This window comes from Pithys albifrons, chromosome 3, assembly GCF_047495875.1.
Source record: "Pithys albifrons albifrons isolate INPA30051 chromosome 3, PitAlb_v1, whole genome shotgun sequence".
NCBI lineage: Eukaryota > Metazoa > Chordata > Aves > Passeriformes > Thamnophilidae > Pithys > Pithys albifrons.
The window spans coordinates 31,485,179-31,502,359 of record NC_092460.1 but is presented as its reverse complement, the minus strand read 5'-3'; the positions used below and the strand labels follow the sequence as shown (position 1 = coordinate 31,502,359).

Here is a 17,181-nt window from a genome sequence, read left to right as displayed (position 1 = left end):
CATTTGGCTTTCTTCATGGTGGTGTGACACTGCTGACTCATGTTCACCCTGTCCTCAGCCATCCCTGGTCCTTCACCATGGACTAGACTCCTAACCAGCTGACCCTCAGCTGGTAGGGATGCGAGGGGTTATTCATTCCCAAGTACAGGGCTTTGCACTCATCTTTACTGAACTTCATGAGGTCTTTACCTGTTCATTTCTTCAGTCTGGCAAGGTCATCCTAAACAGGAACCCTGCCCTACAGCATATGCTCCCCATAACCACTCCCCTTAGTCTGCTGTCACCCATGAAATTATTGCAGGTGTATTCTCATCACCCATGAATCTCAAAAGACACTGACTGCTGCTGATTTCCCTCTGAGCCAGTCAGCTCATCACTGAAGGCAAACTGGTTGGTCACGCATGATTGGTCTGTAAATCCATACTGGCTGTTCCCTATCATGTGCTTGCAGGTGACTTTTAGAAGGATCTGCTCCAAAAACTTCCCAGGACACGAACTTATGCTGATTGGGTGCAATTCCCCAATGCTTTCTCATCTTTCCTGAAAATGGGTGTGATGTTTGCCAGTTAGGAGGAATTCTCCCTGACAGCCACGAGCTTTTGAGGATGACAGGAAGAGTCCTTGCTCTGACATCAGCTGGCTCACCCAGCAACCTCGGATGTATCTGATCCGATTCCATCAACCTGCATATTTCTAATTTGTTTAAATGGCCTGCAACTTGGTCGTCCAGTTCTGTGGGTAATGCTTCACTCCTACACACTCTGCCACTACGCTCAAGATCTGAAAGAGAACTTACCAGTTAAAAAGGAGGAAAAGCAGCTGCTGAGCTCTTCACCCTTTTCAGCGACCTTTTAAAAAGGTCTCCTGCCCAGCTGAGTTCTCTGTATCATATTATTGCTGAGTCCAGGCTCTGCTGAAGTCTGTGGTATTGCCAGTTATGGAATCAAGACTATTTTACCACAGATATGTGTACATTCACTGTCTGTCCTTATACTTACCTGGCTTTTAGAGTTTTAGTAGAAATAAAAATCTAGCTATTTGGAGGGATAAAATTTTGCACAGAAGTCAGCTATTAAAGAAGAAAAATAACCTTCAGATTTTATTCCTTTGATTAAATGTGATGTGACACATATGGGTTAGTCAAAATGTTTAATGTTGCATGAAGTTTGAGTGATCATTCCACTTAATCTTCCGAGGATGACATGCTAAGTAATTTGTTAACTTTGGGATATATGAACATAGGGACATTTTAAAATGTCTTCTAAAAATAATGATGTCTTTCAATGTTTCAAATAGAAGGTAAAATGCCATTCTTTCTGTTATATCTGAAAAAAGCAATTGTGAAGGATTTCTCCAATTTCTCACGGCATTCAACTCAGATCTCTTCAAAATTCACAGCATGCTGATGACACACAAACATCCTCCCCAGTGCCATATCCAGTCATGTGTCTTTCTCAGTTTGAATGCCCACAGGAAAGCTGCACCCTTTGAGAATGCAGTGCTGAAAACAAAGTAATAGCACCCCACGACAAACAACTCATCTGTGTCTCCTATAATTAAACTAATTTCAGCAGCTAGAAGGAAACAAATTGGATCATGTGAGACTGCAGAAAAGTGAAAATTCTGAGATGATGTACAGCTATCAATGATTTTGCTCTATAAAGGTGCAGTTAAATGAGGCAAGAAAAGAGGACCTTTGACAGAAAAGGTACAGGTTCCACCTCCAAGAGAGGAAGAAAGCTCTGATAATCACTATACTGAAAGCAAATTTGAAAGGCTATGCCAATGACTTAAGGAAAACCACAGTTCTGTTTTGTACCTACTTATCACCACACAACCTTTAAGGCCAAGTCTGATGCCTTCAGTTCTTCCTTTCCCCACTATCACTAAGATGCCTCACTTCTCCTCACTCACAAGGACAGACAACTCTTACAAAGAAGAGTACTTTTTCATATAAAGAATTTCATAAAGCTGGTTTTAGTCTATGTAGAACTAAAGGAAACATATATTGAACAGAAAACAACTATTAGAGATTGTTATTTTTTAGAGAAAGCCAAGGAAACTGAAGTGGAAACTTCTCTGAAGACAATGTTTCTGTCTCTGCTGAGCTAAAACAAACCACTGCTGACTCAACATGCTTGAAATTTTTATCATTTCCAGACACGTTCAATGACCAACACTGTGGCAGAATGAAGACCCTTAGTGAAGGTGTGACACTGAAGAGCCAGTCACATTTCCAGTGACATCTCTCCTGACTGCCCTGGCACTTGCTCGTTCCTCAGATCCACAGCTTCTTGGAGGTACAGCATATGAGTCACTGTATCAAGGCATTTCCAGCACCCTGAAACCTCCACAAGTACCACAGACTAGATGCCTGTAACCAAGTACTCTGCTTTTTTAAAAAAGAAGTAATTATTGAACAGTATCCTGAGTTTCCTGAACTTGCTTAACTTTCTGTGCAATGTTATCTGTCATTTTCTTACAGAAGGAGGACATGTTTAAAATATTTTTTCAGTGGTTGGACATGTTCTGTGTAATATAAATTTAGGACTCTGGAAAAAGGACAGAAATAATCCCCTCAGATTTAGTATTTTGTTTTTACTTTTATGAGGCTACACTTGAGTTGCTACACTGACATTTAATTTTACATGGACACTCTCAGGAGACTTTTATCTGGATTCATGTCACCGACCTGCACTCATCTAATCACCAACCCACTTTCCTTGTGGAAATAAGGTTTACAGTATTTTATTACTACTTCTTACAGCATCCAATTCTCACTGGTATAGCAAGACATCTAGAAAACTTTAAGACCTGGATTACTTGCTTCAAAAGATGAGAGACAGTACAATTAGCCATGTGATCTGAACTAACAGAAAATCTGACAGTAGAAACAGAACACTGAAAGACAAGTCACCTGCAGGAGCCTCCTGTCCAGTTAAGCGGATTGTTATCCAATTTGAAGCTGTAAATCTTACTTTTATCAGTCCAGCTCATTCTTTCCTTGAAAAGTATGCAGTTGCTCACAATAGTACCTGATGTTGTCAGTCTTGTTACCTTTATCCATCACAACTTTTGTGACACGCATTCAAAGAACAATTTAAAAGAACTGTAGCATATGATTTTATGATATTCTTCCCTTTTTTGTTCACTGATGCAGGTTATGACATCAGAAAAGTGTTATTTGGCTTGTTACTCTTGAATTCAGCCAGGATTGGGTAGTTCTTTATGTAAAGCTGTCACCAACAGAGGTGCTCAGCAAAGACTCCTTATGGAAAACTGCCTTAAACCCCATGCTTTCCAAGATTGTTTCATTTACTGTGAATCAGCATGACATCCACTCGAGGTCCTTAAGACTTCTGAGCAGCAAGTACATGTCATAACAGCAACAGTGATGTGGATTACACTGTTATATTCTGATTCTCTGAGTTTATCAACAGGAGAGAGATGATGAAAGCTTAATAGATAGATCAGAAAATTCAGAGCTACTGCACTAATTACAGTAAGTAAAGCTGTTCCTGATGAGAACAGATATAATTCAGAGTATTTTTTCCTGTTTCTAGAAGACAGACATACCTAGTACATTTTTCACATATTCAGTTCTTTTCTAGGAGACACATTTGCTTTGATGTCTGAAAAAAATAACTGCTTTAGATAACCCAGAGAAAAATCAAGTTACAGCTCCCATAGTACCTTCCAAGGTAAAATGCAACTTCACAGAACAGCTGTTTCTTCGTATGTTGCAGCTAATGGTAATTAGGCAAACTCTGAAATGCACAGCAAAGAAAATGAGTGGTACTGCAACTCCTGTAATTTTTCTGTTTGTCTTTAGGAGAGTCTTTTAATTTTGTTTCTGGCCAGCAGGGATTTCATAGTTCCAAGAGGAGTCATTCCACCTATTTCCTTACATTCTTGATTTATTTTAACAAATATGTGAAAAGCTCAACAACTCACCGTCCTAGCAATTAATTTTAAGAATGGAAAAAAGTAACAACAATAAAAATCAGTAAAACAACTAAGAAACTATGAGGACAGAATGGATAATAATATCTTATCAGAAAACTCTTCAAAGTGCTTAACAGTTGGCCACCCCAAACCACAGCCATATCTTTTCTAGCCCAATTCTACAATATGCTCTGCATGAGAGAAATGAAAGTTAAGGTCACATTGTTTGGAAAAGGAGAAATCACACTGAGTCTTAAAAAAATCTGCACCAAAACCACACCCTAAAACTGTTTCCCCTCTTCATCATAAATTTCAGCACAGGTACAGGTACTGATAAAATCCAGCACAGGCAGAGGTACTGATAAAACCCAGCACAGCCCCAGGTACTGATAAAACCCCACAGCCCTGTGGATTGAAGCAGGAGCAGCTCTGACAGATGGAACCCATAACATTTAGGACTTAATCAGCCAGACCAGGCACACCAAGCTCCACCCATGGTGGTAACCAGCAAACACAAGACTGCCCAACAGAGTCCTGCCAGTGCAGGCAAAGACAATGTGTTTATTCCAGAGGGGAATGCTCAACAAGGCAGAAGATCTTCCTGGCAATTATGTTCTTTGAGATCTGAAGACAGAGGGTCATTCCAGGACAGCTCTGCTGTCCCCAGAAATTACAAGTATGCCAGTATGACACACTGAATAGGGAAGGTATTGATGGACAACAACATGATTAACTTCTAATCTTTCTCCAGTTTGTGGGAGGAAGGAAAACACGCAGACAAGGCCACAAGTGCAACGTCTGTGCCAAACCAAGGTCAGAACACTGACACAATTTAAGGGCATCAGCAGCATTGCAGCAGTGGGGGATTCCACTCACCACCACATTTTTCAGTGTTAAACACAAATAGAAAAGTCAGATGTTGGTTGATAACTCAGAATTTTAGTCATTAAGCAGTGGCTTTCTGAGCAAAGACACTGCCTGAAACAATTACGACCATTCCTTTGTCAGGAGTCACAGACGCTTTCTACCAAACAGATTTTATCAGCCAAGACCAGAATCCAAAATGCTTTCAGAGCATTTGAAAGCAACTGGGGGTCATTAGATAATGTACTCTGACTTGTATTACGTATGCCATAGACATTCAACCCCAAGCTACTCTACTGAAATCCCAAAATCTACCATTAGCAATTGCTTTTAAAAAATAAAAATAGAAAAATGATTCATGGCTGAAAGACTTAAAACATGTTGCCTCTTTGTAAGGTTATTTCAGTAGTTTATCACTTTGAGTCTTCAACAAATTTATCGTCTTGCTAATTTACTTATCAGCTCTCAGTTCTGTCTGACAGCACAACACACTCAGTATGCACCAGAACTGGTTCTGCAGCATCACTGCAGGGTTTCAGGCACAGATTCAGGGATAAAAATGCCACAGCTAAAGTAGGGATGACTAGTATTTTAAAGGAACTAGTTTTGCACTCAACAGCGCGTAACTTATCAGAGAACATGGCTAATGGCCAACCTATTCTTTCTAAAAGTAAGAGATAAACACAGTAATATTTAAACTCTTGCTTCAGCTTCCTGTTCTGGAGTTTTCCCCTTTAAAGCCTCCACTGGTCAGTCTTCCCCCATCTTCCTAGTGCACAACAAAATTGATTTACAATGGTTTGATATAAATTCTTTCCTTCAAGTAAACCTTTCTTCTAAACATGCACCCTGTTCAACCCATCCTCCTACACAGACCTACCAAATGTCTGATCTTTTATTTTGTAATCATGGAATTCGATGTGCAATCTTCTGTAAGATCTCAATTTCAGCTGAATAGACAACAGTCTTATAAACACTCTTTTAAAAGTGAATACTGACCTTGAGGTGAGGCTGAAGGAAGCAGCAAATCCAGGAAGGAGATGCGAAAGAGAAAGAGTTAGAGTTTGTGAAAACAGTGTCCAGAGATAAAGCAGTTCAAGAATAAAGGACAAAACAAGCAGATATAAATCAGGTAATGACACACAGACACACAATCCTTCACAAACACAGAGCTGCATGTTTTATAGACATCTAATTAAAAAAAGGAAAAAACAAGAAGAAAGAAAAGCAAAAAGGACCTTTACATTAGATTACACCATTACAATTAGAGGCAACTTTCTGTAGGGAAAATAGTCTCCAGTATATATGAGTTCTTGGAAAAGGAAGTAAGCCAACTGTAAAAAACTGGATTTAAATCACATCATTAGCAAGTATCTTTCTTGCAGAATTATAACAAACATTTTGAAAATATGGAGTTTGATTACCCAAGATGAAACCTAATGTGTTCCTTTATGCCATTTTCGAGGAGCTTATTTTCTCTCCATGAGCAAGACATACTTTTTGTTTTTTCAGTCTTCCTGCAGAGGATCCCAACTTGTCTAAAGGGACTAAATAGAAAGGAGAAAAACCCCAATGCTGGCATAAAGCCTTCAAGACCTGAAGACTTGTCAAAGCTGAAAGTTCATCTTTCTTAATTTTGAAATTGAAGTCAACCTTTCCAAAGAGAAACAAAAGCAGTGCCTGTTTCTTCTTCCTGCCATATAATTCTCCTGTATAAGGTGCAATCTAAAAACAATAATGACCAAATAGGCATATTTTTGACAGTTCCCTCCAACATTGTTCAACAGCAGGATTGACCAACACAAAATGCTGGAGTCCCCTGTATATAACATGAGGTCCCATAGGTTCATTATTGCTTTTCCCCCCCCCAAATGTCTCCAATATCTTTCATATGCATCTGCTGCCAATTTCACTGATAACAGCGAAGGGAAGTCAACAAGGAGTCATAAATACAGGTCTTTTAATCTGGTTTTAAATTTGATGCTTTTTCAGTCAAGAGAAGAGAAGCAAAGTAAATGTCTTTCTCTCCAAAGCGGCAATTTGGGCTTCTACAACATATGTTGTAATTCTCCCATGACAAAATTTCACTCTAAAAAGGCAGGATATGGTCTGGAGAAAAATATTTCTGTAGGACAGGCTAACTGTTGTATTCTTTATTACTCTTGGTATATGGAGGCATGTAAATGAAATTTGAAGTCCTTATTTCTGGCATAAATTTTACTATCAACCACGTAGGGTATTGAATTCATAAAAGCAGCTGTTGTTGGTCTGTAACAGATTAACCAGTGTAAAGGTACTTTTCTTTGGCTTCTAAACTAACATTCTTCAAATCAAGCTCGTCAAGGATAGCTGTTGTAAAGGCTGTGCCATTTGGGGATTTGGGGAAAGATGAGACTTGCAAAATGCCAAATACCAGATCTCAGCATTTGATCTTGATGCAAGTTCCAAAAGCCTCAGTTAATTCATACAGAAAAACATGTAATAAATTCTGACTGAAATGCAACAAATTTAACAAAAGGGAATAAAGATGCGAAAGTGAACACTTGGTTAGATAAGGGAATAAATAAGGCACAGAGAAAAAACCCCTATGTCTGTTATTGATTCTAATTATGAAAATGTAAGACTCCTCGCCTTGTGTTTCATGGATCCTTTGCAATTCCTGGCTCTATTGTAATGATGTGATATTGTTTCTCCAATTAACAGTGAAAAAAGGTACAGGCTGGAACTCAGAACAGCCCTGTGGAATTTAAATGAACCATACTGTTCTTTCAAATGCTATTAAAGGTAGCATCTTTTGCTGGCACAGGATGAAGGCAAAAGAGCGTGTAAAACACTATGCTGAGGTCACTTGCAATTTTCTGGATGCTACAGAAGTATTATTTAGCCAGCTGCATGGGATTTAAATGGACAATAATTATTGGTCCATCTCCATTTTGTTATGGAATAAATTCTTTCTTCCAAAGAAAAATACATGTTTGTGTAATTGCTAGCCCCTTTTTCCATGGTTTTTTTTTACAGGGGTACAGAATATTCATTTTAGACTTTTAGAATAACCATATTTCTCCAAACAAAAATAAGGACTATGTCTGAAAGCACATTAAAATTAGACAGAAGTCTGTAAGTGTGCTATCATTCAAACTAAACCCAAGGCAGTCAGTGAAATGGTCAGTTATTAGGAAGTAAATGAAGACCTGCCACGGGCTGGAGGTGAAGCCTTCGGTGCACGGGGCTGCATCAGTGAAATTGTGCAGAGGAGCACAGCAAGCACCTGCCCCAGGCCGCAGCCCCAAGCAAGCAGGATCAGACCCACACTGAGACATGCTCATTACAGAGCAAAACCATAAGTTTCAGTCTGCACTCTTTCCCTTCGAGCAAGAACACACACTTGCAGCATTCCTTCCAAGATCCAGCAGCAGCGTTTCTGCCCAGCCCCATTAACTGCGTACTCCGATGCAACAGTCACACAGGGAGACAAGACAATTGTAATGCCAACTGGCAGTCTCAGAGAAAGCCATTTCCTTTTAAAACACCATCTTGTTAATTTTAAAGATAAACCCAACTTAAATCTGATCAAAAAAGTTAGTGAGATGTGAGCACTGAAGTATTTCAATTAAGAAATATATATTTAAAAAGCTAGTGATTATTCCAGCTACAATTTTCTCCACATGCTTGTATATTATAGGATTATAGGGAGTGAAACAAGTCTGCTAAATTAATCTCAGATGTACTTAGGGGGGAGTTTATGTAACGATTTTCAGTCAGACTTTGAATTGCACTTGTTTGACAGTGAGTGATTGTGTATATTTACTACTCTGTCATTCCTTCAAAGCAGTCTGACAGGGAACAATAGGCATTTGATCTTCCTTGTGTCTGTCAAAGCAGAAAGGCTATTTATGTTTACCACTTCTGACACATTTTCTTGGTAAAAAGAATGATGTCTGGCCTTTTCCTTTCTTTCTGGGTTGGTATTTAGAGGGACAGAGAAGAGATGGGGAGACAGAGAGAGAAGTTTTGTGCGTACATCCATGCACAAGTGTGCACGGATATAAGAGCACAAACAGATGGCACTGATGTTACTATTCCACTGGCTTTCTGACAAATACTGGATATTCCTTTTGTTCTTTCTGTACTCCAAGACAATGTGAGGATCTGATACTTATTTTTTTTTACTATATCAGTAGTACAAAAGAGAGACTTTGGTGAGTTTTTTGTTATTCCTCTTGTACTAGCTTGTGAGTACAGATACCTTCATATGTTGACTGAAACAAAGCTACCAAACAGCTGTTGAAGAGACGTAATAAAGGCAGGTAACAATGAAACCCTGATATGCAAATGAGGCTCCTTATCTACATGATAATTTTTCTCCTTGTGTTTTAGAATTATTTTAATTATATCACAGCTCTTACACTCTACTGATGTAACAACTGGATTAGGAGATATTTGCTAAATAAACCCGTGCTACAACGCAGGCAGATGACAACTCCTATATTCATTAGAGATAACAGGCATGGGAGGGAATACTTGATAACCACCCTGATTTAATGACAGAAACAAACAGGACTTCAGTGCTACAGAAAACTTGGCAGGAAAAGAAGCTTTCAGAAAATTTCACAATCAGTGCTTCTCATTACTTGCAAGTATTTCTCTAGTGCAGGGTCCTTCTTGGAGGATCCAAGATCAGATCCTTAGTCTTGGATTAGTAGATAAACCATGCTCTCAGCCCAAATTTAATCAGGCAAAATTTAACAAAGGAGTCAGTCTGTACTCAGTTCCCTGGACATAAAGCACTCTGTTTAATAGTGTCAGTCCTGCCTGCTTGAACATGGACATTATACTAAGGCAAATCCCAGGGTTTAGGTGGTTCAATGATGGGATAACACAGCAGGTCCATTCAGCCAAAGCCTGAACCAGCCCTGACCTCTCACCATGTCAAGGGCTGGACTAATTGGAGCTCTTTGACCTTGTATTTTAGAACAGCTGTTTCTGCAATATCACAGTTTCAGCTTCCCCCTAAACACAGGAAGAGGGAGAGAATGGGAAATAAAGAACAGCTAAATAAAGAACAAATCGAAAAAGGATATCCCATTATATGAAAAAGGTGAGGATGGATTGAGGAGGCACCGTAAAATCACTGTGATGGCTTTTTTATCTGGTGCTCTCTACAGATGGATTTGCAATTACTGGCAGTGTCTCCCTGTCTCCCTTTTCTTAGATGTAGGTTTCAAAAGTGATTAGTGAGTCTGAGTGTTGATCTTAAGGCACTTTAACAAAGGTTGACTTCCAGGGGGCAGACACTTGCCTTCTGAAAATCAGCACACTTCCAAATGCCTGAAGTCACCTGCCAGTGAAGGTGCCCACATCTTTTGTCCTTATCTGTTTAAATCAGTTATGTTGATCTAAAACGTATTTTGTTTTCCCTCTGTGAAACTTGACATGGTACTTCAGGAGTAATGCTCATTTTGTAGGAAGAGAAAGCAAGACTGAGAAGAAAGAAATGACTTCTTCACTTCCTAGCTCAGAAATCATGAAAATCTTAATATTGAATAGATCTGTGTGCTCAGAGGTGGAGCTGAATTAACTACCACTCCTGACCACTTCTTTCCATTACAAAACCTTGTCCTCAGTTGCTTGCCAAAGATTAACAAATCTTGCTGATATTTTCCATGACAGGTGTCAACCTCACCCAGGATTTTTGGGGACAATTTCAGCTATGTCCTTCACACACTGCAGGCAGCATTCTCATGGAAAAACTTTGTTCATATGGTCAAAGACTGTATCATTTCACTGCAACACTTACGCCCACGTAAGAGGGGAATTAAAATTACAGGGCAATCTTCATTTTGGAATATCCTACGTTTTGAGTGATTTACCTTAGAATGTTAATATTTACTTAAGCTACGGATTTTTGAGGGAAGTGGATGAAAAACACAACAGATTCTGCCTTGTAGTAATACCATTCAACCATAAAATAAATATATTTGATTTGCTCTTATGTTTTATGGCACCAAAATGGATGAAAGTATTTTAAAATAATATTTAATTGTTTCAAGTTTTCCTACTCCTGAACTAGAGTTCAATTAATTTTTGGAGGACTGTAATGAGTTACGACAATACAGAATTTTGGCCATACATCTCTCAAGGTTAACTTTAATGGTGATGATTATGACTTTATAAACACCTTTGTTTAATTTGACAATGTCCCTTTAACTTATTTATATGCCCTGATATGGTTCTTTCTTAGGAACTCTATAAAAATTATTTAAAATTTCAAAGGAACAACCAATTTGAAGACCAAAGACAATTATTATAAGATGAGAGTAGTGGTTTGAAAATACCTATTTCAACTTCAAATTGTTGACTTAGGCTTAGGGCATAATTTACTAGTACAGTTTCCTTTACACTGTTCTAGGAAAGTGTAAGGTTGATGGAAAATACAGCTAATTTCTCTCTCCATCTATCCTTCACAGAACACTACACAAACATCACTGTCTTAAAGACATACAAAGATACTTCACTCTACTGTCCACATTTTTCAGCACCCCTTTGAGATCATCCAGTGTTTTTTAATCTTTTATTTACTGTTGAAAAGAAATATTCAGGATGAGTAGTATACCTTTTGGCTGCTACAAATCAAAAGCTGGAAGGTTTCCTCTTGAAGAGGGTATCCTTAAGTTCCTTTTAGAAAAATTCTCAAAAATCTCTTTGTTAAAATGGCCACCATTTCCAGCCGTCCTTAACAGGACTGCTGGTATCCTGAAGTGGAGTGCTGTCTTTCTTAGCTCTCAGGTCAAAGTCAAGCCTCTTCCAGGAAAAAAATGGTAGTGCCCTGTGACCTTACAAGAACTACCTATCTTATATAGTGAGTATGGCAAATGAAAATCAATTTTAAACCTGAACTTAACTTGAACCAGGACTTCCATATGTATTCACTCATTGCTTGCTTCTGAAGCAACATATACATATATATTTATTGCCACCCCTCAGCTATGAGGACAGTTCTTAGTTGCACAATACATGCACACAAATAAGTCTGCATGTAAACTACCCATCTGAAGGCTGTGAAGGCCATGTCCCAGATAAGTAGCATTATTTTTCTTGATTTTATCTTCTTTTCGGTTTGTTTGTTTTCTTTTTATAGGCTCATAATCACAATAAACCGCAAGAATAAGTCAATACTGACCTCTGTCAATGGCAAATTTTAGAACACTTGGAGAACACTGAGTTTTAGCTGGTTCAAGCAGAACTGATAGCAGAGATTAGAACCAAAGGTAAAACACAGCAAGAGAATTAAAACTGAAAGGCAAAACATCTTCTGTTGAGTTTGAATCAGGGAGAAAACAGCAAACCTCCTCTGGACTGTGGTGACAACCCCTGTGACGTGAGTGGAACACAGAGACTGTCAGAGCTGGTACTTGACAGAACGAGTTCCTGTTTGACCTAAGGAAAAAAGCACCATTGCAGCAGCCCCAGGCAGCAGCAGCAGCAGCAGCAGCAGCAGCAGCAGCAGCAGGAGCCGGGCAGCCAGCAGCGACATTCCAGCCCGGAGGAAACAGAAGCCTTGGAGAGCACTCACTTTCCCAGGAAGTCCCACACAAACCCCCCTACGTGTTGCGGTGCAGGGACCGGCACCTGGCAGGGAGGGTGCAGTTTGCGGGAGGTGTGTTTGCTGAGGAAAGGCACAGTCACAGACACCCACACACACAGGACAGGACAGGACACAACAGAACACAACTCGTGGGACCAGGACAGGACACATGGAAGGAACAGGCAAGGGAGGGAACAAAACACGAAATGAGAAGTTACAGAGGGAGACGGGAGATGGTGGAATGGCAATACAAAAAGCAAACGGTTAGTTATAAAGAAAGTGAATAACCAGACAGCTACAAAACTCTCTGCACCATCCAATTGAGGATAGAAACAAAACTTACAGGGCTGTTCACCCACAGAAGAAATGTGGACTTAGGGCCCACCTTTCCATAAGAAAAAGCAAAATCCTCCCCACCGAGAATATAAATGAATGAGCTTGTGATTCCAATGTGTTGACTCTAGAATATTTTTCAAACTTTTGCATAGCATGCACCAGACTAACTCATTTTTTTTATATCTTTCCTCCCATTCACAGTTGAAAAACAATGTCAACCACCCAGAAACTGCAACAGCTACCAAAGAGTAAAAGCATTTTGCTCTTCATTTTAATTTAAACCGAAGCAGCTTTGTCTACATTGAAATGGCTTAGAGAACAGTTTTCTGCATTTTATTTCATCTTCCTCCCCATCCTGTCTCTTCCCCTTCTCTGTTCCTCTGTGCACACTTCCCTGAGAGAAGACACATCTCTTCTATGGATGAAACCGTGCTACTGTTTCTCTTTTCCTGACAATAAATGGTCTAGTTGTCACATGTATCTTGCATAAGAGAAAACTACAGGCAAGACAGACTTTCTCTTTTGAAAAATCCCATTTCTCTTAGTACAGTTATTCTCTGAATGTGACTCATTTCTTCTGATCTGGCTCTATGTAGAATAACAATGGTTCCTGATAGGCACAGCACTATTCACTATTTTGCTTGCTGACAAATGCACTGAGGTTCTTTGCACAGCAGTGTCTGAACAGCTGCAGAAGCATCAGAAGTCAAGATAATTTCTAGCTCACTCTGCATGGACTACAGTTTAGGAAAGACTTTCAAAAGGCAAGATTATCTTTTTTTTACCAAGACTCTAGCTCTAAAACATTTGGATATGTAAGTTCATCCACAAAAGGATACTTTATAGATAAGCATGGGAGATAAAAACTGGACCAACCTATGCATTTAATAGGCATGTTAAAATCTCTGCTTTGTGCAAAAACTCACAAGAAGAAATCAAGGTTCCAGGGAAGAGTGGCTTGGGGAGCAGCTGAAAATAACTAAGGTCAAAGAGAATGTCAACAATTATTCAGAAAAAGAGAAACTACTAATTAAAATTGCTCTATAAAGTTTCTGAAACCTTCTATCTTTTTCTCCAGTGCTGTGATTACAATATTACCGTTCCATCTGAAAAATCATTTCAGGTTTTGATACTTTACTAATTCACCACACTAGATCCCTAGATCATGAAGACTTCTTCTATATCTACTTTACAGGAGTTATAGAACATGAATATTCTTAGATTTATTTTCCTCCTTGATTTTTTCAGCTGCTGGAAATCACATGATAACAAAAGCAGTCTTTTCTTTTACACAGTTGAAATACCTATTCTAATTATTAGAAATAAAAGAAAACATATTCTATGTCATCTCAGTAGAAAAGATGACAAGTTAAAAAGAGAAGACAACCACTCATTTTTTTTGTAAGAATGAAGATCTGATGGTAAGAGGGAGAGATTAGACTGAATAGCCAAAGTATTCACCAAATTGTTATGGAATGATGTCCAGTTATTTGGGGGTTTTGTGCTTTCATATCAAGAGTTTGGTCTGTGACTGAAACAGCAAGAAACTACCTTGCAACATGAAAAACAGCAATTGCTTTGCAGATCTCTAAAAGTGCATCTTTTCAAAGAAGCAAACTGCAATCTAACTCTTTGAAGACTGGGTATCAATGCTTTTATCTGTAAAAGAGAATGAGACCCATCTTAAAAATTAAGGCACTATGAACATATTTCTTCCCCATACCTTACTTCTAATAGAAATTTGCTGCCTATACCTGATCCCTAATAAATGTGCATGCCCCAAGATGATGGCATGGTCAACTTCACACCTGGGACAGGCACCTCAAAAGAACTGAAAAAAATCACACAGACAAATGACCTGTAAGTGCAGTGTAGCTTTTCTGTGTCTACACTTAATGCACTTATTCTATCAACCTATTGCCTGAATCTTCTGCTGAATACATTATGTATTGATGGGCTGAAAGTTGGTATCACTTAGGGAAAAAAAGGAAAGACAGTTTAAAAAGATACATCTTTACTTTCGGGTGATCAAGCTTATGCCACAGGTACGAAGAATTTTGGTTAAATAAAACAAACAAAAGTAACAGGATGTTGCTTAGAATCACAAAGAGAGAAGAATCCCAGCTGAGAAGCTGGACTGTTTCAGAGCTCTGTAACTTTTAAGGAAAAGAGAAAGGCTTCCTTACAAAAAAGTTTTTCAAATCATTCAGAGGGGCCCATAATTTGACTATCAGCAAGCCAGTGAAAAATAACCATTGAACACAGAACCCAAAAAATCCTCTACTCAGTTGCCCTAATCTTCCTGACACTGAATTGCAGAGCAGTTGAACAGTGAAGAGATGGAAATTAGAGAGGCTATCCTGGCACAAGGCAAATGGGAATAATCAATTTTCCTTTTTTTCGTGTTCCAAGTTAGTGATTCTTCACTGGGAATGGTAAAGTGAATGAAAAAGCCCCAAATAGGTATCACTGCCTGGAAATTCCTTCTTGGTCCACTGTAAGGCAAGAAATTGAGAAAATGTTCTGTGAGAACACAGAAATTAATTCAGGTCTTTCCCAAGATCTACTGCTTATAATTGTGATACAAATGTCATGGAAACAGAATAGATTATGATTTTTGTTTGGGACATTATAGTCTTGAAAAAATACCTTGAGCACCCTGGCTCCAATGGAAAGATGGAAAATGCTGACAAAGGCTGGATCACATTTTGCTTGGACAAAAGCAAACCTGTTCTTTAGGCTTCACCTGGGCCAAAGTTTACCTGTGTCCCTACCAGTGCGAACAGTTACCATGCACTTGTCAGAAGAATCTGAGTAATTGGTTATCACAAGCTCTTAAAAGTAATTTGTCTGGTTTGTTTTTGTGAGAGCAATACCTGAGGAATTTATTAAATCAAAACAACAAACTGTTCCACAAACACACCAGTGTCAGCAACTTTTCCTACCTTCTCCATTCCCTTACAGCTCTATCTACCCTTCCAGTTCTACCTAATCAGCCCTGGTTTTGAGCAGCCAGCTAATTAAGCACACAGTAAGACACTCTCTTGCTTACCACAATAAAGGATAGAGAAAAGGACAGAAAAAAGACAGAAGAACTCTAAACAGATTTTTCCAAAACAGACACACTGTGGTTTTTAAGACAAGAAAAACAGACTTAGTTATCTCTAACTTGCATCAGCTCTTTCACTCCTCTATTAACTTTATACCACTCTCACCTCTCCAGCTCTGCTATCTTCTTATCCTTATCATTCTTCTCATTTTCCATCTCTTTCAGGATCTCCAGAAGACGATCCACTTCAGCCTGAGCCTTGCCAGATTCCTCCCGATACCGGGTTACCTCTCTCTCCAGCTGCTGCATCCGATCGCTCAGCTCTGGGCTGGCCCTTGCCTCCAGGGTTGCCTCATGAGCCTGTAAGAAAGAGGGTCAAGAAAAAATACTTTCATCCACACGTATGTATTTCACAAATACTATGACAACAGCAAAATGCTATCTAGAGACCTATTTCAAAATGGCAAGATTAATTATTGCACTGAAATGTACAGGGTCTGTGCTGCTTTAAAGTATGGGAAAATGCCTCAGGGAAAAGAAAAATTTAAAGCAAATTTAATTTTATTCATTTGGCCTGAAAAAATGTACATTGTTGTTAATCTAAAACAGAATCAAAATAAGAAAGAAGTTAAAATCCTGAAGAAATTTAATTTCTTTGAAATGAAAGGAAAAGCAAATGTGAGTTTAAAAGTTCCTAAAATACACTTCTGAAACAGGGATAAGGCTCTAGAATTAGTTATCTGAGGTATTTTTAACTTTTATAATCTAGAAAAACAAATCACAGGTTAATAGCTTTCAATAACTACAGCACTAAGCAAAGTGTCAGATGTATTTGCATAAATGGTGCTGGTGTCCTCAAGCCCTTGCTAGTTATGTGAGCCCCAGAGACCACGGTTAATATGACCATGGCTACCTCCTGAAATTACCTTTGCCCAGTTATCTAGGAGATAGATTTTCCAAAATCAAGCTATTGGGACAAAATCTATCAGAAGACTGAGGATAAAATGATGCCAGTGAAGGGATGGATAGTTTGGGGGGTTTTTAAGTGGCTTGACACTTTCAAGTTGGCTTTGACAAAATCACTAATTTATTACTAAAATTAATTTCACAGTTTCCAAGCATATTAAAGATAAGGAAAATTCAGTATTTAGGCTGGAAGTCAAACCAACCAAGTAAGGACTACCCTTTTGTTCTCCCCCTGCACCTCTGCCCTTGGATCTTGATCTGCAATTTGGTATCAATTAAAGCCATTTCAGAATCACTATTTCAGAATTTGCTTCTGTGAACAGCAGGTGTGATGAAGCTCTTTCTGCTGATGAGGACTGCCTGCAAAATCAAAGCCTTTCTCCTCTCTGAAACAAACCTCCAACAGAAAATGAGAGTATAGACTTTTCTCCCCTTC

General features: G+C 38.8%; 1 protein-coding gene across 9 annotated transcripts in view; it reads right to left on the bottom strand.

Annotated features, from left to right (window-relative positions):
- The window catches only part of ERC1 (ELKS/RAB6-interacting/CAST family member 1), a 299,501-nt gene that overhangs the window by 154,379 nt on the left and 127,941 nt on the right, over positions 1-17,181 (bottom strand). For all 9 annotated transcript variants that reach the window (XM_071551243.1, XM_071551238.1, XM_071551240.1 and 6 more), the window contains one exon: positions 15,946-16,139. In XM_071551243.1, coding sequence (XP_071407344.1) covers positions 15,946-16,139 — 194 coding nt within the window. The remainder of the gene's footprint in view (positions 1-15,945; positions 16,140-17,181) is intronic.